At 44.4% G+C, this 27973-nt stretch overlaps 1 protein-coding gene across 2 annotated transcripts in view; it reads left to right on the top strand.

Annotated features, from left to right (window-relative positions):
- FAM184B (family with sequence similarity 184 member B) overlaps positions 1–18165 on the top strand; it is a 163945-nt gene extending 145780 nt beyond the window's left edge. For both annotated transcript variants that reach the window (XM_075333617.1, XM_075333610.1), the window contains exons 11-14: positions 9517–9631; positions 13251–13358; positions 13823–14022; positions 17874–18165. In XM_075333617.1, the coding sequence (XP_075189732.1) occupies positions 9517–9631; positions 13251–13358; positions 13823–14022; positions 17874–17964 (514 nt within the window). In that variant the 3' untranslated portion in view covers positions 17965–18165. The remainder of the gene's footprint in view (positions 1–9516; positions 9632–13250; positions 13359–13822; positions 14023–17873) is intronic.
- Positions 18166–27973: the final 9808 nt, after the last annotated feature.

Genomic DNA, 27973 nt, shown 5'->3' with positions numbered 1-27973 from the left:
ATAACCCATAGGGCAAGTCAGGGACAGAATTCTTGTTTATCATTGCTGTTTTTTTGTGTTCTGTGCCGTGTGTCCGAAGTTAGAGACCCATATAGCAAACTCTGATTATGTGTGCTGCTAAGCCAGCTGCGTGTGTTATTGAAATGTTTACCAGTAAAGAAATGTACCCTTGCATAAAATCTGAGCGTGGGGATTTTGTTGGTGCAGATTATGGGAACTCAGCCGCGGTCAGACCTGCGGCCACTTCAGAATAACGTAAGGAAGGTTATGATCAATGAGCAGTGGAGAGAAATGCACTTCAAAAAATACATACTGCGACAAATGCATTGGTAGCGTCCACGGGGCCTTAGGGTACTCGTCACCAGGCCAGTGGTTCCTTGGAGTAGCTGTGACTGGCCTGACCCGGGTCCGTGACCCCGCGGCTACATGAAAAACCGGAACAGCAAACAAACATTACAGATGGGGATGGAATGAGAGTGATGGGCCCCTGGGAAGCATGTCACCGGTTGCAGCGGTGACTGGGGTTTCGGCCTCCTCCACCGCCGACCCTTCCTGCGACTAGTCCTCTCCCAGAGGCAGTACTGGATGGGGAATGGGAATGCTTCACAGCGCCACCCGCGGTATGCTGCCAGGAATTAGCTGCCGCTGCAAAGTCTCTCAGACCTGCGGCCACTTTATCTGGCGTAGTCAGCAGGATCTGTGACCAGCAAAATCCCCTTCCGGTGGTAGCTTATAGTCAGACAGCTCCTCTGGCGTCTATTGTAAATCAAGTGAGAAAATTTAATGGACGGAATTACCCTGTACCTGAATGGGCGGAACAACTTAGGATAGTGGGGGAAATGTATAATGTTGATCCTAAGAGCTTAGCAGAAATGGCTATGCTGACGCTGGAGGGGGAGGCATGGACGACGGTCAGACTGGAGACGGTTAGGGGCCAGCGTACATTAGATGACTTGGTGCGGGTGCTAGAGGACACCTATGGGCCGACCAGATACCTGGGAACACTGCGCTACATGTTCTTCCAGCGTACACAGCTCGAGTGGGAGGACATTCCCCGATATGCGAACGCCCTCCAAGTACTGCTGGAACAAGCCTGCAAAAATGGAGAAAATCTAGCTGGTACATCCTCCCGCGACCTGGTGCTGAGGGACCAATTCGTAATAGGACTGAGAGATCCGTATCTCAACCGCTCATTGCAGGATTTACTCCGGATAAATCCAGCCCTTACATGTGCTGAGGGTAAACAAGAAGCCATAGAACGTTCTAGGGGACCTGTTATGGGAACAGAGACTTATACCGCTACTTGCAGATCCATGTACAGTACAAATACTCCGAACAGCGACACGGAGGAACTGAAGCAGATGGTGGCGGATTTACAGAAGCAGGTGCTGCAGCTCACATTAGACCAACAGGCGGATAGGCAAGTGAGACGGCAACCTAGCCGGCCTATGGGAAAGTGCTGGACATGTGGTGACCCCCGTCACAGAGCAAACCATTGCCCCCAGAACTCCTTCCAACCCGACCCGCAGCCGTTCAATCGAATGGACTCTCAAACACCCCAGCAAGCGGAGTTTCACTCGAAACAGCGGATGGAACCCCAGGCCTATTCACTAGAACCGCGAAGCCGTGCCTCTCAACAGCGGGCACCTTTAAACTAGACACCCCGGCTGAGGAGGCTCACTCGACTGGGAAGACAACGGAGAAAAGGAGCCAACAAAGGAGCAAGCTTGCATCAAACAGCCCTACACTGAAAGTAATGCTAGAGGGGGTTGCCGTGCAAGGTCTAATGGATACTGGATCCCAGGTGTCCACCATCTCAGAACAGTTTTACGAGAAATATCTACAACCACGGGCTGCTTATGACCCGAGTACCGTCATCAAGATCAAAGCAGCCAATAATCTACTCATTCCAGTAACGGGAGTAGCTTGGATGAGCACCGAAATGTGTGGACAGGACCTCGGGAAGAGGGGGATAATCGTGGTCAAAAAAGGCTTCGGTTCGGAAACGCCCATGATTATTGGGATGAACATCCTGAAAGACCTGGACCTGGTATTGTTTACCAAGCGGGGACCCAAGTACTGGCAGGAAGTTACCACACACGGGGCCACCCGCCGAGCATTCCGAAGAGTGGTTCGGGCCTGCAGCCTACAGCAAATGGCAGAGGAACAACGGCCCATAGCCACTATCACCGTGCCTCGCCACACTAGGATCACCTTATCGGCTGAAAAGGAGACAATTATCTCGCTACCCCTTAGCGCCACAAGACCGCTTGAACGCGTGGAGGTACTGATTGAGCCGCAAACCCCGAGGGAGGGAAAACTGAACCCATTAGTCGCTCGCACTCTGGCTGTCGTGAAGAGGGGAAGGATCCCTGTCCGTCTGAGCAATACGGCTAGTGTAGGCGTCGACCTAGAAGCGGGGACACAGCTCACCAGAGTCTACGCCCTACCTACAGAGGTGAACCCATGGGCCCCCTCCAGTTTGCCCCATCAACAGAGGGAGGCTGGACAGTGACTGTCTCCGCCATGGCCACCACCACAGATGACACTGAAGCTGGAAAGGAGCTGCTAGAGAAGTGTCAGCTGGATACATCCCAATACTCTAAACAGGAAGTGTCACAGGTGGAAAAACTACTACAGGAACACCAGGCGTCCTTTGCCCGGCATGACACCGACTTTGGATGCACCACCAGTATCCAACATGAGATCCCTATGGGTAACGCTTCTCCTATCCGTGAGAGATACCGGCAGATACCACCCCAGCAATACCAAGAAGTGAAAAGCCTCCTGAATTCCATGCTCCATGCCGGAGTGGTACGAGAGAGCCAGAGCCCCTGGGCTGCACCGGTGGTAATAGTTAAAAAGAAAGACCGATCCCTGAGGTTCTGTGTGGACTACCGCCGCCTGAATGCTTGCACCACCCGAGACTCATACCCTTTGCCGAGGATCGAAGAATCCCTGGCAGCTCTGAAGAAAGCCAAGTACTTTTCCTCCCTGGATCTGGCCAGCGGCTATTGGCAGGTACCCATGAGCGAAAAGGACAGAGAAAAGACCGCTTTCATCCTACCCATGGGCCTGTACGAGTTTGACAGGATGCCCTTCGGCCTGAACAACGCGCCGGGAACTTTCCAGAGGCTGATGGAGCGCTGCTTGGGAGACTTCAATTTCTACTTCACCCTCATCTACCTTGATGACATTGTGGTCTATTCAGCCACGTTCGAAGAACATCTACAGAAGCTGGGCCGCGTGTTCCAGAGGTTAAGGGAACATGGCTTGAAGTTGAAACCCAGCAAGTGCCGTCTTCTACAGCAGGAGATCGATTACCTGGGCCACAGGATCTCGGCTGAAGGTATACAACCATCACCGGAGAAAATAGCCGCCGTACGGGACTGGCCCCAGCCCACAACTGTCAAGGAGGTCAGGGCTTTCCTGGGACTAGCAGGCTACTACCGTCGGTTCGTCAAGAACTTCGCCCTGCTTGCCGCACCACTGCACGACCTGCTTCGAGGGACCACCAACAGTCCCAGAGGACGCCGCATCAATTGGGGGCCTACCCAAGAAGAGTCCTTCCAAGCTCTAAAGGGTGCCTTGACGCCGTCCCCCATCCTGGCATATGCAGATTACACCCTGCCCTTTCAATTACATACTGACGCCAGCCTACAGGGTCTGGGGGCAGTACTCTCACAGGTACAAGAAGACAAGGAACGCGTTATAGCCTATGCCAGTAGGTCCCTACATGAAGGTGAAAAGAATCCCACCAATTACAGTTCATTCCGGCTGGAGCTGTTGCCCTTGATGTGGGCAATGACTGAGAAATTTGCCGGATATCTGACGGGGACAGAAGTACTAGTCCTGATGGACAACAACCCTTTGGCCCACTTAGAAAATGCGAAACTTGGGGCTATGGAGCAGCGATGGATGGCTCGGCTCTCCAAGTTTAACTACAAGATTAAATATAGAGCTGGGGCTGAAAATCAGAATGCGGACAGCCTGTCCAGAAGGACATCCCCCTCGCCCACTAAGGACCGGGACGAAGAGCTGGAAGGAGACGAGATGCCTGACTTCGCAAGATTAGCCCGGCAGATGATGGATTGCCTCCAGTATGCTGTGGATGAGGCTGGCACTCCAGTAGGGCCCCCACTGTCCCCACAGGAATGGTGCAGAATCCAGGACCGGAATGCTGAATGTGCCTTACTCAAACAATGGGTGAAGCAGCAGCAGAAGCCGTTCTCTGACACGCGGTCACGACTGTCCACCAGTACCCTGACCCTGCTCAGCCAATGGGATCATCTGATTCTGAGAGAAGGAGTGCTATACCGGAGGATCTTCCTGTCCCACATGCTGGAGGAGTGCCTACAAGTTGTAGTGCCGGCCCAAATGGCCCGTGAGATGGTGGGAGAAGCACACAAGAGGAACGGCCACTTTGGAATAGACAAGACCTTCCGGTGGGTCCAACAGTCCATCTACTGTCCGGGACTTCGCAAGCTGGTTGAAGATGTCTGCCAAGCCTGTCGCACCTGTGAGCTTTACAAGTCCACTGAGCAGCGTGCACCTGTCCAAACAGTTGAGACATCCCGGTCCCTTGAACTGTTGATGGTGGACTACCTGTCGATTGGGACGGTGAGTGGTGGCTACCATTACTGTCTGGTTATGGTAGACCATTTCACAAAATTCGCAGTTGCTGTTGCTACCAAAGATCAGACTGCCGAGTCAGCTGCGCGGGCCATCTGTCGACAGTTCATCCAGGTCTATGGGTGTCCGGAGAGGTTGCACTCTGATCAGGGGGCTTGTTTTGAAGGTCAAATTATCGAGGAGCTGCATCAGATGTATGGGATCCAGAAGTCCAGAACCACCCCTTACCACCCACAGGGGAATGGTGCGTGTGAGCGCTTTAACCGGACTCTACTCCAGTTGATCCGCACCTTAGCCGATGACAAGAAAGACCAATGGCCGCAATTCCTCCCGGATCTAGTGTGGACCTACAACAATCAAGTCCACTCTGTAACGGGTTTTACCCCACACACCCTTCTCTTTGGCCGCCCAGGAAAAGGGGTCCACGACCTAAACCTGACCAGTCCTGAAAAAAATACCGGCGGTACCTATCCATCCTGGCTACACACTCATCGTCAGAAGATGGAAACTGTATACCGACTGGTAGGCCAACAAATCCGGGGCCAGAGACATGCTGACCCGCTCCCCGTACAGGAAGAACCCTTAGAAGTAGGACAGCTAGTCCTGGTTCGTATTAAGAAGCCTCAAGGAAAACTCCGAGCTAAGTGGGAAGCTGAAGTCTATCGGGTAGTTGAGCGCCCCTACCCTGATGGTCATGTGTACAGAGTCCGGGGCGAAGATAGCGGCAACTCTCGCACCTTGCACCGGAATATGTTGCGCCCCTGCCGATCCCAGCCTGACTCCCTGACCACAGTTCCCGGTGAGGACGACACTGCTGACATGACTGACACCATTGACATTACTCAGCATAGTGACCTTGTTGACTCCGGGACTGGTTACCTGCCTGCGCAGACTGGCCCTCCCTCTAGGGAACTGACGGAGGTAGAGAGGGTAACCGGTGATAGAGTGGAGGGAAATCAACCTCTGCGGCGTACTACCCGCACCACTGCCGGGGTTCCTCCTGGGCAGTATGTATGGCCCGCTTCTCAGCCTCCCCCTGCCACAGCCTCAGTCCTCGCTGCCCTGGAACCTGTGAATGTTGACAGGGACTGCCAACCTTTCAGTGGGGGGATATGTAACGAGGCAAACAACTCTCACTGTGTAGTGGCTGAAAAAGACATGGAGACTGACATTACACAGGATGGTGCTGCCACCTTGTGGACAAGTGCTGAAATTGCTCGAGGGGCGGACGCTGTAAAATCTGATCCCCCTCCCACAGGCACTGGTTGTACAGGAAAAAAGTGCGGGAAAAAAGACACTGAGCTACTGGAGCTGTACCTGAACAGACCTGCCTCGGACTGCCCTCATCGCTGACGTGTGAGGGATTGCCAGAACTGCTGCAGAGGTGATCCTGGACTCAAGGAACCTCCGGACCATCTCCTTCCTCCATTCCAAGAGACTGTAAGCTAGTCCTCTGGCGAGAGGGCTGAAGATTTCCCCATCTCTGCTCCTTGGAGTCGCCGCTGTTTACCCGGAGTCCAGGCCTGCTACGTGGGAGCCCTCCCTCCTGGTGTTTTGGACTGGTAATATAACTCATAGGGCAAGTCAGGGACAGAATTCTTGTTTATCATTGCTGTTTTTTTGTGTTCTGTACTGTGTGTCCGAAGTTAGAGACCCGTATAGCAAACTCTGATTATGTGTGCTGCTAAGCCAGCTGCATGTGTTATTGAAATGTTTACCAGTAAAGAAATGTACCCTTGCATAAAATCTGAGCGTGGGGATTTTTTGGCGCAGATTATGGGAACTCAGCCGCGGTCAGACCTGCGGCCACTTCAGAATAACGTAAGGAAGGTTATGATCAATGAGCAGTGGAGAGAAATGCACTTCAAAAAATATATACTGCGACAAATGTATTGGTAGCGTCCACGGGGCCTTAGGGTACTCGTCACCAGGCCAGTGGTTCCTTGGAGTAGCTGTGACTGGCCTGACCCGGGTCCGTGACCCCGCGGCTACATGAAAAACCGGAACAGCAAACAAACATTACAGATGGGGATGAAATGAGAGTGATGGGCCCCTGGGAAGCATGTCACCGGTTGCAGCGGTGACTGGGGTTTCGGCCTCCTCCACCGCCGACCCTTCCTGCGACTAGTCCTCTTCCAGAGGCAGTACTGGATGGGGAATGGGAATGCTTCGCAGCGCCACCCGCGGTATGCTGCCAGGAATTAGCTGCTGCTGCAAAGTCTCTCTCCGGGGCAGATGTTAGGTGCAGCCGAGATGGTATCGCTCCCCATGGACGGAGCGGGGAACCCCTGGAGGTTGGTGAGAATAGGGGCGGGAGTCCACGGGAGTGCAGGGTGGCGGCAGTTACTCACAGAGTCACCAGGTGCGGTTTCCAGTCACTTTATTTACTGGCTCAGGTGGTATCGCACCTCGTGTGCTGGTCCTCGCCATCAGAGACTCCGGTCGCTTCCCAGGCAGGTCAGAGGCTGGATCCGGTTTGGTAATCTATGGCCTTTCTCCTCCATGCACAACTCTGTACTTTTTCCTGTTCTCGGTCTGTACGGCTGGCAGCCTGGGCCTTTCGTGGGTCGGACCTCTATCCCCCTCTCTCAGGCTCCCTCTCTGCTGCCGCACTGCGGCCACCTGAACAAGGGCTTTGTACCTTCTCTTGTGCTCAGGCGACTACTCTCTTTTAGTCCATGATTACAAGTGCTGGGTCCTGTCGCTCTCTAGGTGTTACTGGCCCCAGCATGGTTGTGCTGTCTGTTTGGTGTTACAGCTCTCTTCTGCCTCCCTGAAGGCCTGACAGCCTCCCTTCAGGGAGCTACACACCATGCCCCTGCTCTGTCTCGTGTCCAAGCTTGTTCTGCCATATGCCGTAAAGTGAAACTGCTTTCTACTCCTAACTGCTCATGCAGTTTTGCAAGTTGCTATGGCGACCTGGGTCTGCTAGGAACTGGCTGAGTCACTTCCGGACTGTGTTTGTAGAAACATTGTTAACCCTTTCCTAGTGACTGCTTCTCCCTGCTGTATGGTGGTGTGAGGTGTGTGTAAACTTACCAGATTAACATCTTGACCTGCTTGGGAAGGATATAATGATATACCCTGTAGAGACCAGTCTCAGGGGCGCTACTTTATGCATTCAATCTATCCTTCCGAAACTCACTAGCATATTATCTATCTGCCTGCCCAAAATGTTCATTGCTTATGGGAATGGCAAAACATTCAAAACGTGTGAAGAGACATTATTGATTACATAAAATATATCTGGAATGTAGAGGTCCCTAAGACCCCCCAAGCTTATTTCTTCCATTCTGTTGGTGCTCGGGAGGTGGGAGGACAGGAGACGAGGTGTCCATCTAATAATCCACACGGTACTTCTGGTAGCAAAGAAATGCAAAAAACAGTCAGCAGGGGTATCAAAAGTAGTAGAGTCACTAAATAAACTGATGATTATTGACAAGATAAAGATGGAGAAACAGAAAGTAAAAACATGGAAAAAAATTTTTAAAAAAAAAAATAGAGAACGTTTATTGAACGTAGTTTCACTCAGTCGGAAATTTCATTTTTAGTAAAGGTGTTTAGAAATACAGCTTGGTATAGTACTGAAGAACTGAGAGGGAATTTAGGGAAGTTACAAGTTACTTGTAAGTAGTTCACATTGTTATAGATATTGAAATAATTGTAGTCATCAATGAATGTTGTAACAAAATAACCCCAAAAAGGATGATGAGAAGGTTTTGTATCATAAGAATGTGGTAGAATGACCAAAATCTATAATGTAAACTTTAATTGATGGCACTTACCTTTTATCATCAAATAAAATGTAAAAAAAAAAGGTGAGGACACAAAAAAAATGGACAACACCAAAGAGGGAGAACAGTATATAAATCGGAAGATAAGTGTCCGGATGAATACCAAAACGTATTGTATTATTTCATGACAAGCTGCCTAAAGCCACTTTTAAGTAAGGTATTGTGAGCCACCTAGTGGGCTTTATATATTATTACATTTCAGGAGATTTTTCTCCACTTTTTGCATTTAGGCAGCTTGTCATGAAATAATATTTTTTTTGTATTTCTCTTTACACTTGTCTTACGATTTATATACTGTTCTCCCTTCTTTGGTATTGCCCATTTTCTCGTGTCCTCACCTTTTGTCTTTTTGATGACACATTACATACACACATGTATATATCTATATATATATATACAGATATATATATATATATATAACATATTATTAATGACAAATAATTTATATAAAGTCTGCAAAATATTATTTATTTTTTGGACTAATTTATACAGCTTTTTATGGTAGTGTGACTTCCATTTTTGTTTCTATTCATATATGGTGTTGTTTTTTTTTCCCCCAATTTTTGGTCTTTGGGACTATGGTCCCATGCGTTATCCCGGTACTCGGTATATTTCTTAGTGAAGCCTTAGCACATGTATGACACAAGGCTCCATTATGATAAGCGTAGCGAGGTCCTCTCTATCTGCTGTTTGGGGGATGGGAATTTGGGATAGTGAACCTCCTCGAAATATAGCATCTAGTTGAATTCTCCCTTATAAAGAACAACTTTCATAAAGCTCAATCAATGGAAAAATAAAAAAAGTTACAGGTTTCAGAAAAAGTTAGTACAACACATTTTTTTTTTATTTTTTACAAATTTACAATCTACTGTTATGCCAACAGAAAATTAAAAAGATGACTCTTGGGAGGAAAAGGTGGGAAAGGGTTAAGCATCCATCAGAAATTGTGAGAAAATAATTATTGAAACTGGTTCTTATAGTGGATGTGTCCTATTTCCTTATTGGTGTATATCCATAAAGTTTATTGGGTTTGTTAGTTAGATGGAAACTGAGACTGATTATGAGCTGACTACATTTTTCTAAAACACAGGCTCAGAGATATAGAAGAAAAGGGAAATAAACTGCCCCGTCCGGAGGATTTACATGTCATTAACTGCTTACAGGATAAACTAACTGATAAAGATCAGATCATTAAACATTTACTGGTAAGACAACTTTTATTCTGATTTCTAATTTTTTAACATTGAAGATTGTCATGCAGTCAACTTTATAAGTTGGATTAAATAGCATTTATTTTAAAAAGGTGGCCCTCTGAAGAGGCAAGTTGCATATTTAATTTCCCAGAGAAGCATTCCATGGCTTATAAGCCTCCTCGAACAGATATACTAGGCATATCCCTCTGCACAAGGAGAAACATTGCCCCTTAAACTCTAAGGGGCACTTTGCACACTACGACATCGCAAGCCGATGCTTGCGATGCCGAGCACGATAGTCCCAGCCCCCGTCGCAGCTGCGATATCTTGTGATTGCTGCTGTAGCGAACATTATCGCTACGGCAGCTTGACATGCAATCACCTGCCCTGCGACGTCGCTCTGGCCGGCGAGCCGCCTCCTTATTAAGGGGGCGGGTCGTGCGGCGTCATAGCTACATCACATGGCAGGCGGCCAATAGAAGCGGAGGGGCGGAGATGAGCAGGACGTAAACATCCCGCCCACCTCTGTCCTTCCGCATAGCCGGCATGAGCCGCAGGATGCAGGTAGGAGTTATTCCTCGCTCCTGCGGCTTCACACACAGCGATGTGTGTTGCCGCAGGAACGAGGAACAACATCGTAACATCGGTCCTTCCGAAATTATGGAAATGACTGACGCTACACCGATGATACGATTTTAAGTAATATATATGCTTTTAGTAATGTAACATTATATCCTTGGTTAGATTAAACATTCTAGTGTTCAGTTTAAAGATCCACCATGCTTCTCTGTTTTTAACAGTAACCCCCTCTATTAACTGAACTTGTTCTATTGCATATACAGTAACTTCATGGACAATGTGTTACAACTATGCTGATTAATAAAATGCTTTGAAGCTGGCAATTTTCCTTTATTGGTATTTTTGTGGTTGTTTACATCATACAGATGCTCCCTGGAATGGATTTTTAATTGATGTGTAGTCCAACCTACATATTCCAGGTTACATTTTGAGCATTCTATGATATAAACCACAAAAAGTGAATGACAATTCAACAATTGAGAAACCTACAGTATTGATCACCACTCAAAAATAGACCCAGACTATTCAATAACAATAATAACCAGGTAGTTCAACAGTAGGGAATATATAAACCTATAGAAACACTATACATAATATTAACTTTGAGCCGTAAATCCAGTGTAGTGTTTCTATAGGTTTATACAACTCAACAATTATTTGATTTGAAAATATGTGTTATCAGTGGAGTTGCTAAATGTTTTACATTTTTTTTGCACATGCATAACTATTGCATCCTTAAGAAACACATTTGTAAAAACCCTTGGTAGATATCCAGTGAGTTTTGATTTTAGGGGGAATGAAAAGACTACGTGATAGAATCTGACCCAGAGATGGATCTTGTTTAGATCATACCACCCAAACTCTTTCCTGTAATATTTTTGCAGTGTTCTCATCTGTTTCCAAAATAAGAATTATAAGAAATATATATATATATATATACAAATAAGAAAGCCGCGGAGACACCATCACGTGTTTCTCAACGCTGGCAGGAAACTAGCCAGGTCTTTCACCGGGAAGGAACAACCACGGGAAGGGCAGTCTCCAGTCAAGGAGACCACCTATACCAAACATGGTATCCATCCACAGACAGCCGTTTCGGGGTATTTGCCCCTCATCAGTGTGGAGTAGGAATCTGGCTAGTGGGACATTGCCTAGTAAAAGACTATGTGAGCAAGGATGGTTGACCTTAGGGAGATCAACATCCACCACTGCGGAGACACCATCACGTGTTTGTGGATGGATACCATGTTTGGTATAGGTGGTCTCCTTGACTGGAGACTGCCCTTCCCGTGGTTGTTCCTTCCCGGTGAAAGACCTGGCTAGTTTCCTGCCAGCGTTGAGAAACACGTGATGGTGTCTCCGCGGCTTTCTTATTTGCATACTTCCCAGGGGGCAATGCTCTAGAATCACTGTGTTGAGAAACACGTGATGGTGTCTCCGCAGTGGATATGTTGATCTCCCTAAGGTCAACAATGCTTGCTTAAGTATATATATATATATATATATATATATATATATATATATATTTTTTTTTTTATTGGTTGCAATACAGTAAAACTAAAGTGATTGCTGCTTGTTTCATGATTCTCAAAGAAGAAGATGGAGAAAAGGGTTAACAACCTGCACTGCCGTGAAGAATCCAAAGGACTTGTAAGGTTGACCAGTGATTTTATTCAACGCGTATCGCAGATCGCAGTCTCCTTCATCAGGAGACTGCGATCTATGAAACATGTTGACTAAAATTACTGGTGAACTTTACAAGTCCTTTGGATTCTTCATGGCAGCGCAGGTTGTTAACCCTTTTCTCCACCTTCTCCTTTGAACTTCCACAAGGGCCATGGCAGTCGTGTTTCTATGCACTCATAGCAGTTGTGACTGATCCCAACCTCCTAAGGTGAGCATCTCCAAGCTATTAACTCCACTTTTGTGTAATAGTTAAAACCCTATCTGCGTTGTTGTTTTTCCAGCACTTCATGTTTCATGATACTGTGTGTCATAGAATATGATATTTTGAATCATTTTTTTTACCCACAATTTTATTGGCTAATAAAATTGGATTAATAAAATTGGATTTTATTGGATCAAATAAAATTGGATTATTTTATTCACTTTTTGTACCCCTTTTATTCATCTGTGTAAAATCTGTTTTGATTCATGACATTCCATTTGGCCCTGGTATATTCACCTACATAAACAACTTTGGTGGTATGGGCTGGATGGTGACTGCATGTAAAATCATATTTCCTGCAGTTTTCTTCCTGAAAGTAGAGGATAAGAGGGCTTCTTTTTTATGTCCATGCATTTCAAATCAAGAAACTCAATGGAATGTTTTTGATAATTGAATGTAGATTGTAAATGAAATAGGTTGCAGTTCATGTAATCAATAAATGGTTGCACGGCAGATACACCAGACAACCAAATCAAGAGAAAGTCGTCTATGAATCTGCTGTATCAAAAAATGCTATCAGTAAAAGGGGAAAGGATTGTCAACATAGTACTTATTGTCACAGATGGTAGAAAATAAATGAAAGTTTTTGTAGGGGCAAAATTTAGACCCAGCAATAATAATACATGCCAATGTTCTGTAAGTTCAATGGATGATAAGATGATTACATCATTGTCTCCGATTCCTCTGGAAATATCTTTTATCCTTGTGAAGCTTTGTTTCCTCCCTCCTCTGCCCGTGCATTTATTTTTGCAGATTTTTGATGAATGTGTTTTTGTAATAGACGTTTTTAAGTGTACTGTCCATCAGAGTCAGATACCTCTGTGAAACCGGTAGACGTGTCCGGTTCTGATAAGCTGAATGACACCTTAAGACCATATGAGTGCACCCCACAAAGACAGACACCCCAATTACCCAAGCCAACACTAAAGAGCCCAACTGCACCATGCAAAAGATGAAAAATGTGCAACAAAAATAATGAAAATATGTATAAATTATATAGGGTATTGGTCAATATTTTTGTACAGCTACACAAGTTCGCAAACCACATCAAGAGTTTTCTTGCTTTTTCTCTTAAAAGAGTTCTCTGCTTTTATTATCTCACAGGAAATTCAAAACTTCAATGACGATATGGTGCCAATTTCTCAAGAAACGCATAGAAGTCAGTCTTTCTCATGCAACCCAAATGGTGGAAGTCTAACACCCACACTAAAGGTAAGAATCTACCAAAATTTAAATCGGTATTCCCATCTCCAAGATGCTACCCCAATATGTAGTAAGTGTAATAATAATATTAGTGTAGCACCGGCATCCCCATAGGTACGCCGACTAACTCACCACCGTCATTGGGTTGCATCTTCCCCTGCAGCTCTGCGGCCACCCATGTGCTTGTCTGCCTCCCTCTCCCCCTGGGGCCCGGGCTCACTGCACATGCTCCCTGGAAACGCACCTAGTAGGTGTGTGTGTGCACTGGCACTCCTCTTAAAGGGATGACGCTCTACTTCCAGTAAATGCCTCTCGACCTATGACTGACAGGCACTATGTATTTAAGGCACCCTCCCATTAGGGTAGGGCCTACGCAATGCCTTTAGTTAGTCAGTCTCCAGTCTGCTAGCTAGTTAGTTGTCAGGTCCCGAGCTCCTGTGACACTACATTTGTCAAATTATTCTGTCTTACAGAAAAAGAAAATTGGTGAGGTCCCAACCCGTGTTATCAGTGTTCCTAATTTAGCAGCTTATGAAAAAAGCTTTAGTAATAATGTTACCACCAAAAATACAATAAATCCGATGCGGAATTCTCCTAGTTTAGACCACACCGTCAAGCCTGGATATCCTTTCAGACCTCCAGCACAGCTGCTAGATATCATACGCCCTAACAGGTAAGGATATCAGCCTATTATCTACTTTAATGGTTGCCTTAAAGGGAGTTTGTCAGTTCAAGCTCACAGTATAAACCAAGCACACTGCCTTTTAGGGAATACAGCTTCTATAAGAATCACACTTTTATTCATGTAATCACTGATTCATTTTTGAAGAAACTGAAGTTTAATCAAACATGCTAATTAGGTGCTCGGTGCACCCTTGGTGTGGCCAAGACGCTCATTGAAGCATTCTACCCACTCGGTTTGCATGTCTCCACCTCTGTCACTTGTGATAGCTTGAGCTTTCTCTGCAGATTGTGCTCGCTCCAAGTAAGTTAGTCCTGTCACTCACTAGCGAAGAGTGAAGGAACATGTAAAAAGAATGGGCAGAATGGTGCACTGAACCTCTTGGCAGCACTCAATCTACACCGAGCAGCCTAATTAGAGTATTTGATTAAACTTCAGTTTCTGCAAAATGAATGCAGCAAATAGATCACTAATTACGTGATTTTCTTTAAAAGCTTTATCCTCTTCAACAAAGCAATGTGCTTAGTTTATACTGTCAGTTTGGGCTCACACACTCCAAATAAATGTCCTGTACGTTAGATATTAGACTATGATGCATATGGACAATATTTACCTGTCTACATCACATTCACAGCAATTCTTCTAATTTCTACCCATTATGTCATACAATAACGTGTTACATCTTGAAATCCAAAGAAATATATCCACCCAAATGACATACCTACATGCACATGAAAAGAACATTTTCACAAGCCTTTTTCAGTGATAACTAGAGATGAGTGGACCATTGGAAGTTAGAGTTCGCCGAGTTAGGCCAGACTTTAGTATAAAGTTTGGTTCGGGACCTGGACTTGACCCTAAGTAAACGCCAGACCCTGAAACCCATATAAGTCAATGGGTATCCAAACCTATGTGCTGTGAAATGGTCATAATAAGTGCTAGGGGTCTGCATAAGGAAGCAAAATGGGGGCAATTTCCCTGCAAACAAATGTTTATTGGGAAAAAAAACATGACATGGGTTCCATCCTATTTTTGATAATCAGCACAGGTAAAGCACACAGCTGAGAGAGGGGATCCCACTGTTTTTTCAAATTATTTAAATAAAAAAAAAGTGTGAGCTGCACCATACTTTTGATAACCAGCTAAGGTAAAGTAGACACCTGAAGGCTGGTATTTTCAGGGTGGGAAGGTCCATTGTTATTTGACGCTTCCCAGCCTACAAATAGCAGCCCGCAGCCGCCCCAGAATTGGTGCATCCATTAGTTGCACCAGTTCTGGGGCTTTGTCCGACTCTTCACAATTGCCCTGGTGTGGTGGCAATCGGGGTAATACTTTTGGGGTTCATGTCAGCTGTGAATTGACAGCTGGCGTCGAGCCCAGGAGTTAGTAATGGAAAGGTGTCTATCACACACCCCCATTACCAACCCAGTAAGTGTAGAGTTAAAAAATACTTTTTTTTAAAGTTCATGTTCGAGCTCGCGCCCCAGACACCCAAAGTCCAATACAAACCCTGAACTTTACAGTTCGGGTTCACTCATACCTAGTGATAACAGTAACAGTGCTGCCCATAATAAAGAGACCAATAGTATATACCATTACACCAGCCACTGTGACTGTACCACAGCTTGGGTGCTTTTCTTAGTCCTGATCAGTTTTTATCATCATTTAAAGTCATGGCCAAAAGTGTTGGCACCCTTGAAATTGTACCAAAAAGTGAAAACTTATTGCAATTACACGTTTTGTTATACACATTTGTTTCCTTTGTGAGTATTGGAACAACACAAAAAAACTGAAAAAAGGCAAATTAAACATAATTTCACACAAATCTTCAAAAATGAGCTGGACAAGCTCGTTGGCACCCTCAACTTAATATTTGGCTGCACACCCTTTGAAATAAATAACTGCAATCAATCACTTCTATAAGCATCAACAAGCTTTTTACACCAACTGGAATTTGTACCACTCTTGCTTTGCAAACTGCTCCTGGTATTTCATATTTGAAGGCGTCTTCTCTCAACAGAAATTTTAAGACTTCTCCACACGTGTTCAATGGGATTTAGATCCGCACTCATTGATGCCTCTTCAGAACTCTCCAGTGTTTTGTTTCAAACCAATTCTGTGTGCTTTTTGAAGTATGGGGTTATTGTCTTGCTGTAAGAACAATCACCTAGGACGCAAACCCAACTTCCTGACACTGAGCACTGCAATCTTCAGATTTCATGATGCTTTGCGCACAGTCAAAGCCCCCAGTGCCAGTGGCAGCAAATCAACTTTGAGCCTTCATCATATCTGACTGCAATTACGCTATTCTTTTCTTTTTGGCTTCATTCCATTTTTGGTAAACAGTAAAATGATGTGCTTTACCAAAAAGCTCTATCTTGGTCTCATCTGTCCCAGAAGGATTTTGGCTTGCATACTTTTCGGCAAGCTGCAGTCTAGCTTTTTATGTCTCTATGCCAGCAGTGGGGTCCTTCTAGGTCTCTTGCCATAGCGTTTCATTTAATTCAAATGTGAATGGATATTCGCGCTGACACTGATGTACCCTGAGCCTGCAGGACAGTTTGAATTTCTTTGGAACTTGATTTGGTTGGCTTATCCACCATGACTATCCTGCTTTGCAACCTTTCATTAATTTTTTTTGCTGTCCACGTCCAGGGAGACTAACGATAGTGACATGGGTTGTAAACTTCTTGCGTATGTTGCGCACCATGGGCAAAGGAATATCATGATCTCTTGAGATGGATTTGTAACCTTGATATTGTTGATATTTTTTAACAATTTTGGTTCTCAGGTCCTCCGACAGTTTTCTTTTCTTTCTGTTCTCAATGCTTAGTGTGCCACAGAATGCAAAGATTGAATCAACTTCTCCCTTTTTATCTGATTTCAGATATGATTTTCATATTGCCCACACCTATTACTTGCCTTAGGTGAGTTTGTACGAGCATCATATGCTTGGAACAAAGTTATTTACCAACAATTTTGGAAAGGTGCCAACAATATAGTCTGGCCCATTTTTGGGGTTTTGTGCGAAATGATGTCCAATTTGCCTTTTTCTCGGGGCTTGTTCCAATACATAAACATGTGTATAACAAAACATATGTAATTGCAATTATTTTCTAGGAGAAATACTTCATTATCTGGAACAATTTCAAGGGTGCCAACACATTCTGCCATGACTTTAATATAATTTTAGCTATTGATTGATAGTTTGGACCATTGGAATTTTTGTGCTACTGCATGCTCTTCAATGCTACAAGCACAGACAGCTTTGCCTTTGCAGCATTGGAGGAACGGAAAGGACTTTTAAGACATGTATTTTAACCATTTAATCCCTTAATGCTATATAACATACACCATGAGCACATCACTTTGTGCTCCATGATGGTATGTACTTAATGTGGATCACACGGTACTTCTATACCAGTGCGATCAGCTGAAGAAGCCCAAGTGATATATTCCACCAAAACCCTGCTGTGTATTGCAAGGATCAGCGTTCTTCCCAATCACAGAAGTTAATATGCCACTGTCTATAGTCATTGTCAGCCCATTGGCACCACTGCAATTGATGTTAGACGTCAGAAAAGGGTTAATAAATATGTAAATCCCAATAAATATTAAATTTTAGAACATATATTTTATTAGAACTTTGGTTAGTGCTTTTCTTCTGTTGTTCCTTTGGGAAATATATGATTGTATTGAAATTGTGGCAGAGACAATTGGGTGTTACCATTTGATTTGTCAACTCAGTCATACCGTGAGAGACAAGTGCCTTTAGTTCTTTACATTAACTTTTCTTTTTATATATTTTACTCATATATTTTCTTTTTATTTGTTGTTTCAAGGCGTAACCCCTGCAATGTGTCATCAAAGACAGAAACAAAAGATCAAGAGACCAAGCGCCCGGAATGGTTCACTAAGTATTTTTCATTTTGAAAAAAGAAAGACGCTGGGAAACAACCGGTGACTGATACGTCACTACATCATGATTGCACTTATTTCACGGTCCCATCAGCTTTGCTGGAAAGTTTAATTTTGTGAATAAAATATTATTTGAACTTTTTTTATTATATAAAATTAAATAATTTATGTCTATCAAATAATGAAATTCTATTAAAATAGAAGATGAGTATCCAATTTGCAGTGCAAATATATCGTGCTGCTATTTTATTAGTGGGTTATCCTGGGGTACGAAAACAAGTATTACATTAAGCTCTGCTATTTCAGCTTACTGCAAGGCGTGACGCCATCAATTGTGAGAGAATGCTTCATCATCGGCTATTGATATGTTGGTTGACCCAGATATTCTGGTATAAAGAAGTTGGTGGGATTGTGGCGGAGAGGGGTCACTGTAATGATCTATGAAACATTAGAGTTATAAGTAACAAGGTAGTATTTATGGCGGAAGATGGCTGACAGGCCACCAGTCATGAAAGATATGCTGAAAAGACAAGAGGCGCAATATGGGGTCTTATCCTTGTGGGATAAAAATGACAATATAGGGAATTGTTCACTTGGATGGGTTGTGACAGTCACAACCACCACAATCGCTTAAAAGTCCTCGGTCGCAGCAGTCCTCATGAAGAAGCTAAAACATTGATGGAGGAATGAAGGGGTTAACACCGCGCTGCCGAGTTCATGGAACACATAGATTATTTTAAGTGGGTTTTTTTGTATGCATTTCGAAGGCTATACCTCCTTCTTCTAGATAAATCACAAATATTTTGGATTTATCCCGAAGAAGGAGGCGTAACCTTCGAAATGCGTAGAATAAAAGCATTTTTCAAATATTCTGTCTGATTCATGACCTTGACAGCGCGGTGTTAACCCATTCATTCCTCCATCAACGTTTCAGGCCACCAGTCATGGGAGTCCTAACCACGGTCAGTTTTATTAACGCATAAATTGGATACAGGTGCCTGCTGCCACTCCACTCCGGCTCTTTGCAGAAAAAATGCAATTGTTTTTTTTTGCTGCCGGTTGCATTTTTTCCGCATAGACTTGCATTAGCACTGTATTGTGCCGCATGGCCTTGCGTTCGGTCCGGTTTTTGCCGGATGCAGCATATTTAGCCCATGCGGCGGCCGGATGGAACATTGCCTGGCACGTTTTTTGTCCGGCAGAAAAAAAACCGCATCGCGCCGCATCCGGCCGATGTAGCGCTTCTTCCAATGCATGCCTATGGATGCTGGATGCGGCGCGATGCGGCAAAAACCTCATCCGGCCGCCGCATGCGTTTTTTTGCACTGCACATGCTCAGTAGCGTGCTGCAACCGGCAAAAACCGGACGGGCCGCATGTAAAAACTTATGCAAAGGATGCATTTTTTTCGCCGCATCCGTTGCATAGGTTTTAGAGCCGGATTTAGCAGCACTGCTCAAACCGGATGTGTGAAAGCAGCCTTGTGAGATGAACAAAGCACTTCGAGTCAAACTGAATTTTCCTCAAGTTGTTTTAAATTTTTTGATTCATCAGAGTCTGATTTTTTTAAAATTAGATTATAGCAAATCGACTATTTTGCAGATTGATAACTGATCCTGCAATGAGCAAGTATGTCTGCTACCGACATAGCTGGGTCTTTTTTCACTAGTGCCCAAGTGACCACATGTGGCACAACGCACATCACTGACATGTTTTGAAGCCCATGTGACAATGTGAGGTTTAGTAAACTTAAAAAACATCTGGAGGGACTGGAGATAAAAGAGAGAAGATAGGAGACAGAAGAACTGATTGTATTTTAGGCTGGGTTCAGACAGTCGTCCAGAGATGGGAGCAGCAGCTGAGAGGCAGTGCTAGAAAAGGGAAGGGTGAATATAGTGTCTTTATTTTTTTACTTCTCTTTTTACTGTTATCTGGTCAGTTGGGGTCTTCTCATTTTCAAGGTGAAAGCACCTTGAAGTAGTTAGATCCATTAACCCATCGCTCCCCACAATGCATATTTTGTATTGCTGAATTAGATCTTGCAAAATATATAGATCGCATTGTTGAAAGTTATTAGGGATGATCGAATACCTCAAATATTCGGCTTCGCAAATATTTTCCGAATAGGTCGCCGCTATTCGACTGTTTGCAAATATTCGATGCACAATGTAAATCTATGAGAAACCAGAATAACAACTATTCGGAACTATTCGGGCTTCCCATAGACTTACATTGCGTATCGAATATTCACATCGAATATTCACATCGAATATTCGCATATCGGCGACCTATTCGTAAAATATTCGCAAAGCCGAATATTTGAGGTATTCGATCGGGAGAAGGTTTAAAAAAAAAATTCAAAGCCTTCAGATATGGAACACAGTGAAGACTGGCATCAAGAAGTGACAAATTTGGCACAACAGTGACATTACGTATGATTGGCCGTACCTCAAAAGTGATGAAAAAACAACAAGATTTGGTCCAGGAGGCTGACAAGACGCCTACAGCAACATTGAAGGAGCTGCAGGAATTTCTGGCAAGTACATAGTTACATATTACAAAGTTACATAGTTAAATGTGGATGCTGGACAGACAAAAGTCGCAAATAAGATGTTATCCTGCTGGGACCAGGTAAGTAGAGTACAAGGAATTGCTCACCTGAAATAGCTGTGAACAGACACAACTACTACGAAAGGTATATAGTATGCAAAACGTCAATGATAGGTAGATGTTACATAGTTATAAAGGTTGAAAAAAAACTTATGACCAACAAGTTCAACCTTATTCATTTTCTATTGCTATATAACCAACATTGCCTTTTGTTGTGAGAAAAGCATCCAGCACTTTTTAAATTCTGTTATAGTATCTGACATTACTATCTCTTGCGCCAGTGTAGTATAAAAAAGCTGGAAGACAAATTAGGATTTATCAGATGATAACAGGGTGAAAAAACTCCATAGGGGAGTTTACCTTTGGCTGTTGTGGGAGTCACAACTGACTGTTATAAACCTGAACGCCACAGCTGCTGTGGCTCCACATGGAGAACCATTGGATAGACAAGTTATATGCCTTGCTGCCGTGAAGAGGAGAAAGCCCAGAGGGTATTGACAGTGATTTTTATTTCAACACGTTTCGGAGAGAAACCCCTCTCCTTCCTCAGGATGAATTACGTGAAATGTTAAAATTGGGATGTCAGGATTAGATATCTTGTACTGAAGAACACCCTCTTTTTAAAACTTTTTATCATTGCTGATACGCCCCCTTTTTTTAAAAGGAGGGGCATGTTCTTCAGTATAAGATATCTATTTAATCCTGACATAAATTTTCTCTCCAAAATCTGTTGAAATTAAAATCATTGTTAATACTCTTTGGACCATCTTCATCTTCACGGCAGTGCGGCATTTTATTGTCTATTCAACGGTCGTCCTCTTGTGTCAAGGCATTTTACAGTCTGACTGCTCTAACATTAAAGAACGTTTTCATAGTTAGCTGTCAGAATCATCTTTTGTCCACCCATACTGAATACACCCTGTTCCTTTGTAAGGTCTTTGGAAGTAATAAGTCATGTGCCAGTCCTTTGTATTGACCACACAAGTATTTATACATATAAATGAGATCTCTTCTAAGTCGTCTTTTTTCTAAGCCAAGCAAGCACAACTTTTCCAACCTATTATCATGTGGGAGGCCTTCTATATCATAGCATTTCAGAGTGCAGCTATATTCCTTTTGTTATATTGACTAGTTGTCTTAGCTTTCACCTCTTCACACTTGTCTCATCCTTCTCTACCCATCACCCAGTGGAATTTTTAATTACAGGTGGATCAATGCTGCTCTTAAACTTGTTGGCTTAAAGCCTGTGGAGAGGCATATAAGCATAGTGTCTTAATAAAGGGGTATGCCTTATTGCTGGTGGTTGGGCTCTCATGATTTGGCTAATTTGTGCGCTAAGTACCTAATTTTTTTAACATAGTTTCCATTGTAGTAGTGCAATTCCAATTTCATATATTCGTTGGTTACATATAGCATTTCAGAGTGCAGCTATATTCGTTTTGTTATATTTGTTGTATTAGCTGACACCTGTTCACACTTTTCTCATTCTTGAAGGTGCCAGTCAGCTTTCTGATATTTGACATTGAGTGTTGCTGCTCAGCTTTCTTGTAACCAGAAACCCCAAGTTCTTATTCTGTTCTGTGGTCTCAAATTTACTTCCATCTAATATATAAAGCTCAGTGTATGTATGTGTATATGTGTGTGTGTGTGTGTGTGTGTGTGTGTGTGTATATGTTCGCTAAAGGAATTTGCACCGTTGCATTTACAATCATGACATTTTGCACAGACACTCCATATGCCTCAGCGAACGTCATAGACTAAGTTTTGACGGGAAAATTTAACCCCGCGCTTTACAGTTACTCTTTTTTGGTTTTCTTACAGCCCAAACTACCGGGTTCCTGTTGCAGGGTCGCAATATGCCTTATTGGTGAAACTACTTTTCCTGGTTTTGTGGGAGGCCTAAATAGCACTTCTGTTATAGGGCCCCATGATTACTATGTACTCCCTTGCTTGTCTTTATAAGGCCGAGGCCACACAGGGATTAACATCGCCTGACACTCGACACATGCTCGCAGCACAGCGGGAGCCGAGTGTCATGCGAGTGTCATGCGACTGTGGTCCGATCATGCGATCAGACCACAGTTGCGGAGGGGGGGGGGCGACGCTGCGGAGGGTAGGGCTGGCGAAGCGGAGCAGAGGGAGGGATTTATCTCCCTATCTCCTCCGTTGTTGGCTGATGTGAGAATCGCACTGCTCTCGCGTTACACAGGTGTAACGTGAGAGCAATGCAAAGTTTCTCTCGCTCCATAGACTTGCATGGGTGCGAGTAGAACAGGATCGCATTCCACTCGCAGCATGCTGCAACTGTTTTCTTGGTCCGATAAGGGCTGAGAAAATAATCGCTCATGGGAGTGGCCCCATAGAGTAAAATTGGTCCGAGTGGAATGCGATTTTTTTTATCGTATTCAATTGCACCATTTTTCTCACCATGTATCCTAGGCCTTAAAATCCTACAAAATCCCTGACATTGTGTAAGCATACCTAGAAAAAAAAAAAGAACAGAACATGGAGACAAATGAAATGTTCTGATGTCAGTGGTAACCAAAGATTTTTATTTCACAAGGAAATGAGCACATTACAGAAGAGAATTAATTTCAAATGTATATGAATATAATCATTACAGAAATATATAGTAATGATATAAAAGATTTATGAAAATAAAGTTTAATCATGTTATTATAAGAAGCTATAGAACCTTTTCATATAGTTTGCATTTCAATTCCTCACTTTTTTGCGTCGTGCACATAACCTGAAAATAGATTTATCACAATAGGGTTTGTAGATATCTGTTCATGAGCTTGGGACAAAGGCTTAATCAGATTTATGGAAGAGATTCCAAATCTAAGTGTGAACAAGCGTTTAAATTGCCGTATATCCACGTTTTTGTAAAGCGGTTCAAAATTACCAAAAATGTATTTTTCATAGTTTCTGTGCTTGAGAGAAGTAATTTCACGTTTTATATTACATTGCTGCCATCTGCAACTAAAAAAATATATATTTATATATAAATAATGATTACAAAGTTAATTCTAAATAATTGTATAAGAATTCTAGGAATTGTGCTTACCAGTTTTAAGATCAGTGATAATTCATCTGACAATTCACCTGGTAATGGTTCAGATGGCTGTTGCTGAGTATTTGTACTTTCTTTGGATGTCTTTAATTTACTAATTAAAACTGGCCATGGCTTTGGGGTGTTGCTTCTACCTGTTTTTAAGTGGCTGAGAAAGCTGATCCATCTAGAAATATGAGAATAAGTCAAGTTATAAATTCAGTACATATGTATATATCACATGCTAATACACAAAATCAGAATCACCAGATTGATCAGAATCAAATCCTTTTATGAGCCGAGTGCCGCCATACTGCATGTTTTTTTCCAGAGAAGAAAATAGCCAAATAACCAATGTGATAGAATATGACACAATCTTTTTTCTGACTGATTTGCGAAGGATCCAACAGAAAATAAAATTGTGAGTGAAAGGGGGTAGTTTGGTTTGGGGATTTGGTCAGTGACGCCACCCACGGTTTGTGGTGAGGTTGGGGCACCACCGCTGCTGGTGATGGGGATCCCGGGAGCAATAGGAGGGAGCAGCTGGGATGTTGTTTCCCCCTCCGTGGGTAGGGGTTGGTTGTCCCGGGCCCGGTGAGGTGACGGGGAGCCAGGATCGGATGGGGGCAGGGTTGCTTGGACTGCGCAGCGCGGTGCCGGATGGCACGGTAGTACTCACTCAGCCACAAATGGATGCAAAGTCTCTGGTAAACCAAACGGCTGGATGGACGGGTCCCGCAGCCGGCTGCTGTGGTTTCTCCCGGACGGTTGGTGGTGGCTGCCTTTCCCTGCACCCTTGTGTATGTTCGGTCCCGATGGCTTCCCACCGGTAACCCACTCCCCAGCGTGTATATGTGCCAGAGGAGCCCTGTTGCCCGCAGGCTCTGGCCCTGGGAACTCTAGCTGTGGCGGTAGCTGTATTTCCCTTTTGCTGGTTGGACGGTTGCCTTCATTCGGGTCTTGGCTGTTAGGAAACCCCTGGGGTTCCGGTCACTGACGGATTTGACCTGTTTAATGGCGACTCCAAGCCTGGTCGGGGTCTGCAGGCCCTGCCGGTTTGTGCTGGCTTCACTTCGCTCCCCGGTTCGGTACCGGCAGCCCACCACCCGTCCCCGGTCCTATGGTTCCGCGTTGATCTGCCTCTCCTGCAGACGGCTACCACCGTCTGCCAACCTTGCTCTCGGTGCCCGTGCCACGTACCCGGACACAGTCAGTTTGCTCCTCTACTACCACTTTACTCCTCACTCTTCCACTTCCCTAACTGATCTGACTTCCTTTTCCCGCCTCCAGGACTGTGAACTCAGTGGGTGGGGCCAACCGCTTGGCTCCACCCCACCTGGTGTGGACATCAGCCCCTGGAGAGAGGCAACAAGGATTTGGTGTCTGGCTGATGTGCCTATCTCGGGGTGGGGGTGTCGTGTTGTAGTCCCTGTGAGGACCTGGCTAGTCCAGGGCGCCACAGAAGCATTGCCGGCCATCACCTGGCTTTCCTCTTCACCAGCATGCTGAAAGTGTTAACACAGAGAAGTCAGGGATGCCTGTCTTGTTACAGTCCAATCTGTTGTACTATGTTTGTTTAAGCAGCAGGACCCTTATCATTGCTTGGACTACAATGTCACGCGGACGTCAGTCTGGCACGCCACATCCTCTGACACCTCACTGTCAATGTACAATCTCTACTGAAAGCCTAATGTGGGCGGGGGCAGCTCTCTGGACTCTGCTACATGACTAAATCTAATTGTGATTGTCTGTGTCAGAAGGGCTGCAGACAGTAATCTAAGTGATACATCATTGGATTCAGGATCTCTTTGCCTAAATCATGTGGCTCTCCGATGAGGTAGCAAAAACCTGCTAACAGATCCCCTTTAATACTGGCAGGCATAATGAACTGCTGTACATAAGCAGTAGCACATAAATAATGCATTATATAATAGAAGCAATCTTTTAGCAGTGTGCCGTAAAGTGACTGATAAATATTGTTTAAAAAAAAAATTAATCTAGGTGTCCTGAAAAAAAAATCCTAAGTTAATGGAACAAAAATAAATTTTAAGTTTTATTACAAATTTGTATTAAGGAAAAAAAACGTAAACATGATCACATGTAAAATAAATAAAACTCAACGTGTTCACGTTCATCTTGCTTCTCATAAAAAAAAAACTAAAGAGTGATAGAAAAAAAAAATCATTTGTAATGCCACAGTGGTATCTTTGAAAACTACCAGTCGTTCCATGAAAAGGACTAGTAGTACAACAAAAAAAAATACATTTTATATTTGGAATTCCTCAAATTGTACTGATATGGAGAATAAATAGTTATTCTATATACTACTCATTCTATAGCATAAATTTGGAAGTTAAATAAATAAATATTTCCAGGTCTGGGAGCTGAAAAAAAAATGTGGGTTTTGTCTGATAGTCTAAGGCCGGTTTCACACATCCGGCTTTTTGCCGTTTTGCCGGATGCGGCGCTCTCCCGTACAGTTAATACAGTACAATGACAGCGCTGTAACTTCCGGGTCACATGCGCCGGTCACATGACAGCATGTGACCGGCGCTTGTTGCGCTGTCATTGTACTGTATTAACTGTACGGGAGAGCGCCGCATCCGGCAAAACGGCAAAAAGCCGGATGTGTGAAACCGGCCTTATTGAGGCAGTCAGCACAATGTAGTCGACTGTGACTTGCAGTCCTCCGTCTAAGGCCAAAAACGATGTCCAACAGATCAAATTGACTTCACCTGCCTCATTATAGTCAATTGCCCCCATCATCCCATTCTGCAGGACTTCCAATGAACATATGGTTAAACGGTATATGAACATTTCCTGAAATATCGGGTCTGGTCCGTGGCCTGAATTATTTTTGTGATCTGAGTTTGAGTAGTCAACTCTGGCTTGGTAACTAAATTAACTCTGCGGTTTGATCTGGCATTTGAGTTAATCAAGGGGATCTGGGGTCGGAATGTATTACTTATATTATTTTTTATTAATTATATATTAATTTTTTTCAATTATCTAAGTTTTTCTAATTTGTTTACCTTTTGATTATTTTATTTTTTTGGACAAGATGTCTGACTTTTTTTTTATTAACTGTATAAAAAAAAACAAAGAAAAATACAACAAAACATATACTTTTCTCTATTTAAAGGGCCTGTGCTATGACAAAACAGGTATAAATGTTGCCAAACATGTTTAAAACCACATGCAAATGGGGAGTATTTGGTGAGGTTTTTACCACAGTATTTGCAGCTAAAACCAGGAGTGGAACAATCAGAGGAAAAGTATAATAGAAACCCAGGCACCACTCCTGCATTTATCACGCACTCCTGGGTTTGGCTACAAATACTGAGGTAAAAAACTCACTAAATACTCAATGTGAATGTGGCGCCCCTGACCTGGTCAGGCACCACTGAGTACTGCACCCACGCAGAGTGAGTACAAACAGGTAATCCCAAAGGTTGACTAGGGTGTGAACACACAGACACATAGTATCCAGGACACACACACAGCTTAGAGGGGAACCCTGGGCAGACCCAGGAGGGGGCGTAGCCCTCGTGTCTCAGCGAGTGGTGGGTAGTGGGACTGGAAGCTAGAGCGTGTGCAGTGGCAGTCAAAGGAGTAAAAGTGGAGCAGCCGAGTCTGCTAGTAGAGTGCAGAGAAGCTAGTCAATTCCTGCACCTGTAGTGGCTGCTGGCGGGGGAGAGCGGCTACCCAGTGGGGCCGCCTGAAAACCACCTAGTGAAGAGGTGGCTGAGTAAGGGGACCACTGGTATACCAGGCCTGCACGGGGAAAACAGGTCCCTAGAGCAGGAACCCATCTATTCAGCCTGCTAAACCTGCTGGTGAGGGTGCTGGATGTACCTCACGGAACAACACAGAGTCCGCAGCATCAACAGCAATGAGGGGGCCCTTAAGTAAGAAAAGGCAGAAGCCAGCATTACTTGGTCCACGCTGTCAGCAAACGGGCCAGAAAGGGGAGAAGAGGCAGTTGCAACTTCCCTGGGTGATCCTGGAGCACTCCAAGTCGGGGGTCACCTCAAAACTAGAAGGGCTAGGAAGGCGAGTCAGCAGTCACCCCTACATCAGCCTGAAGATACCTGGTTCCCATCCTGGTTCACCATAGCATCGCCCGCGTTGCCTCACTCTACCACCAGAAAGTGAGTAAAAACCCTGAAAGACATTGCTGCCTGTGTGTGAGTTCTTCTGCGACCTGTGGTACTAAATACTTACACCTGAGCCCTGGGGCCAGCCTCTCTCTCGGGAGACCATGACACCAGACTGCATTTACCATCAGCCCCAGGTGCTACCCAAACTGCAGTGGCGGTTACCCACTGACCGCAAAACCGAGAGTGGGGTCACGAGTCCTACT

Source organism: Anomaloglossus baeobatrachus, chromosome 1 (genome assembly GCF_048569485.1).
Source record: "Anomaloglossus baeobatrachus isolate aAnoBae1 chromosome 1, aAnoBae1.hap1, whole genome shotgun sequence".
NCBI classification, from domain to species: domain Eukaryota; kingdom Metazoa; phylum Chordata; class Amphibia; order Anura; family Aromobatidae; genus Anomaloglossus; species Anomaloglossus baeobatrachus.
This window is presented reverse-complemented; position numbering and strand designations above follow the sequence as displayed.